The following is a 3130-nucleotide window of genomic DNA, read 5'->3' on the forward strand; positions in this document are numbered from 1 at the left end:
CTCAGAATAACAAATCACATTATCATATAAGAGAGTCAACGTAACCAAATCAATAATGTGTTCTATACGCACCATAAAAAAAAAACTTCCGAAATCATTAACTTCAAAATATTTTTCTTTTCATTAACTAATCTTTACGTATAATATAATTTTTACACGCAAAATAAATATGAAATATAAAACCACCCAATCATGTAGCAAACAGGGACTCTAGTTTTGACATTTATACTTAATACATATAAAAAAAACTATAACTAATAATTTTGAAACATTTTTTTGATATTTATATTTACATGCATGTGAAGCAATCTATAACTAATAATCTTGAAGCACCTCAGAATAACAAATCACATTAACATATAACAGACTCAACGTAACCAAATCAATAATGTGTTCTTTACGCACCAAAAAAAACTTCCGAAATCATTAACTTCAAAATATTTTTCTTTTCATTAACTAATCTTTCGTATAATATAATTTTTATACGCAAAATAAATATGAAATATAAAACCACCCAATCATGTAGCAAACAAGGACTCTAGAAATCGTCTACCACTCGAACATATTTTCACCCAAACCTGCAGATCTCTTGATATGCAGGGCGATGCTTCGAAGGCTAATCCGTAGCCTTCGAAAATTCAGGAAAATTTAGAAAATCAAATCAAATGGAAAAAATATCCAAGGGCTTACTTGGTAGCCATGTCAAAACACTCCTGCAATTTTTGTATCCAGGGGCAACTTTATATTCGATCTATGTAGGTATTCAATCAAGCCCATGATATCAATTTCATCTGAACCTTCAGCAAGGTCTCTTTCAGAGAACAACAGAACGCCATTTAGGCAGAAGAGGCAAAGGATACTGTCAAAGGCTCAAGTCTTTCAACTACATTGGGATCTCATATCCGCCCAACCGTGCACTCGAACTTAAAAGCCTGAAGCTGGATTGGCCTTCATTAGTTTTCTAACCTCACAGAGCAGGGGGCACATGGATCTTGATCAGCACGCAATGGTCCGTAGATCATGCAGTCTCTTCATAAGCGTCACGTATACTGCTTCAGCAGAATCCCTTATAAATTTTTCAAACCAATACAAGTGGCTCAGCTCTGATTGAAGGCTTCAGGTAGAGAGGGAAATGCTGGCTATTTTTCGGATACATATTTATAAAACCCCACACACACAGATCTAAACAGGGAGAAATAAAGGTCATAACAGAAATCAACTAACACACATATTAATCTATTTATGTACTGAACACTAACACTTCAGGCTCTAACATCTTGCTTTCGGGTTAGGGAATCAAACCAGATCTATCATAGAAATTGAATATAGATAGGGAGTGAGATTTTACACAATATAAATCATATTTTTATGATATTATTCATTACAACAATTATATATAGACACAGTGATTTGTATAGACACAGTGATTTGGACACAAGTAGATTGGACAGACACAGTGATTTGTATAGACACAGTGATTTGGACACATGTAGATCATGATTCCAACTCACTATAGAGGAATCAACAATTTCTAAAATGAAACCTAGAGACTCACAACAACTGCATATGACATAAAAACATTACTTCCAACCCAAGAACAATAATTTATGGTAAATGGTCTATAACTAGCACAGGACAGAAACGTCTTACAAACAAGAAACAAGTTCAAGGATCAAATCTTACGGTTATTCAGCACTAAATTTGACTTACAGTCATTCACCAGTGTTTTTTCTGACTGCTATTCACGACCTTGTTTGGTGCTTTTAATTAGAATTTTTAATCACAATGCGTCTGGCTCTGTTAATGCTTATAAAACATAAGCAAACATACTCTTCCAAGTCGGCCAACTGTTGACTAAAAGTGCTAGCATTTCTTTTCAATATCTCCACAACCTCTTCTACCGGCTGTCTGTCATCCTTTCTCTGCAAGAAAAATCTCATCATATCTTTATTGTGTTCGCCCTCATCCTGCAACCGCATCACGAGCCGGCTCAGAGTATCCAGATCTTTGTTAAGTATGTACGTTTCCTTAGCTGCTGCGTCAAGCTGTGAGTTTGTAGTTCGAAGGAACAGAAAATTCACATTTAGAGGTACATAAATCCTTTACGAGGTGACAATATATGGAAGATTTGGGCGATATTGATATATATCTTTATCGGTTATATGTACTGTTTTACTGGAATATATAAAAAGAGATGTCTGTTTCTTACTGAAAAAAAATTCCTTTAAGAGGCTTGCATGGTTTCGGGAAAATCTTTAAACAAGTTTACGTTTTTTTCAAACTGAAGAGAGCATAAGAAAAATTAAAGACTTTCGCTAACCTTTTCCCGATTAAGCTCCAGTTGTCTCTGCAAATCTTTGGACTGTTCTCGGATATTCTGAAAAGGCTGTGCTGCAGAAGAGGCGAATGGATTTTCAAGTTTGACAAAGAACATAAACTCTTGAATTATAAAATTATGTTGATCTTCTGTTAATTTTCCTGAAATAGGCACAATTTCCAGAATAAGCTGGACGCTGCGGTTATAATTCAATCTCGCTTGCTCAATGTTTTCCAAAAGAATGCAGCAAAGATTGGAGGAATTTGCGCTGGTATTGAAGTAATCTGCCAGGAGATTGTTGTAAATATCGGTTCGTTCAGTGAAATGGAGGAATTCTTCAACCGCTTCCTGGTCTGGTTCAAGGATCCGCCTTCCAAGACGTCTATATCCGGGAAGACTAGAGCCGTATGTTCTCTTTCTGAAAACTTTTGAGTGATTTTCGTCTAAATCCACGACGGAAGTCTCCTTAGGCTGCCCTACCGAAGCATTTGGCATCGATCCTGCGAATCGTGTCCATGAATTCGATGTCTTATTTCAAAAGAAACGAACTTAAAATGCTGTCTGTGCAAGCAAATGTAAGAACTTTTGGTTTCGTTACTTGTTGAGTCTGTTAAGCGGATTTGCCTGACTAGATTCTGGTACATGCACTCCAAAACACTGCAAACCAAGAATCGGGACAAAGGCTCAAATCGTTTAAGAAAACGTTCAAGACAAAATAATATACAGCTAAGGTAAAGAATATATTCCTACTGCGAAAAAGAAACATGGAAGAAGAAAACCAGAAAAGATTGCATGCCTTAACAAGCCGAATAA

At 35.9% G+C, this 3130-nt stretch overlaps 1 protein-coding gene across 1 annotated transcript; it reads right to left on the minus strand.

Moving 5' to 3' along the window:
- Positions 1-1690: 1690 nt before the first annotated feature.
- LOC149148654 (UPF0496 protein At3g49070-like) lies at positions 1691-2929 on the minus strand. The gene is made up of 3 exons (XM_089442243.1): positions 2321-2929; positions 2210-2232; positions 1691-2100 (listed from the first exon to the last, which is right to left on the minus strand). The coding sequence occupies exons 1-3, from the start codon at positions 2810-2812 to the stop codon at positions 1764-1766; spliced, it is 852 nt and encodes a 283-aa protein (XP_089298369.1). The 5' UTR covers positions 2813-2929; the 3' UTR covers positions 1691-1763.
- Positions 2930-3130: the final 201 nt, after the last annotated feature.

Source organism: Pinus tabuliformis, chromosome 9, assembly GCF_031772625.1.
Source record: "Pinus tabuliformis cultivar Carrire ecotype Pingquan chromosome 9, CPIR1, whole genome shotgun sequence".
Lineage (NCBI taxonomy): Eukaryota > Viridiplantae > Streptophyta > Pinopsida > Pinales > Pinaceae > Pinus > Pinus tabuliformis.

Coding starts and splice junctions, on each gene's coding strand:
- LOC149148654 (XM_089442243.1), bottom strand. CDS start 2,812: ATGCCAAATGCTTCGGTAGGGCAGCCTAAGGAGACTTCCGTCGTGGAT. Junction 2,233..2,320: donor TGGAGCTTAATCGGGAAAAG/GTTAGCGAAAGT, acceptor AAACCATGCAAG/CCTCTTAAAGGAATTTTTTT. Junction 2,101..2,209: donor CTTAAAGGAATTTTTTTTCA/GTAAGAAACAGA, acceptor CACCTCGTAAAG/GATTTATGTACCTCTAAATG.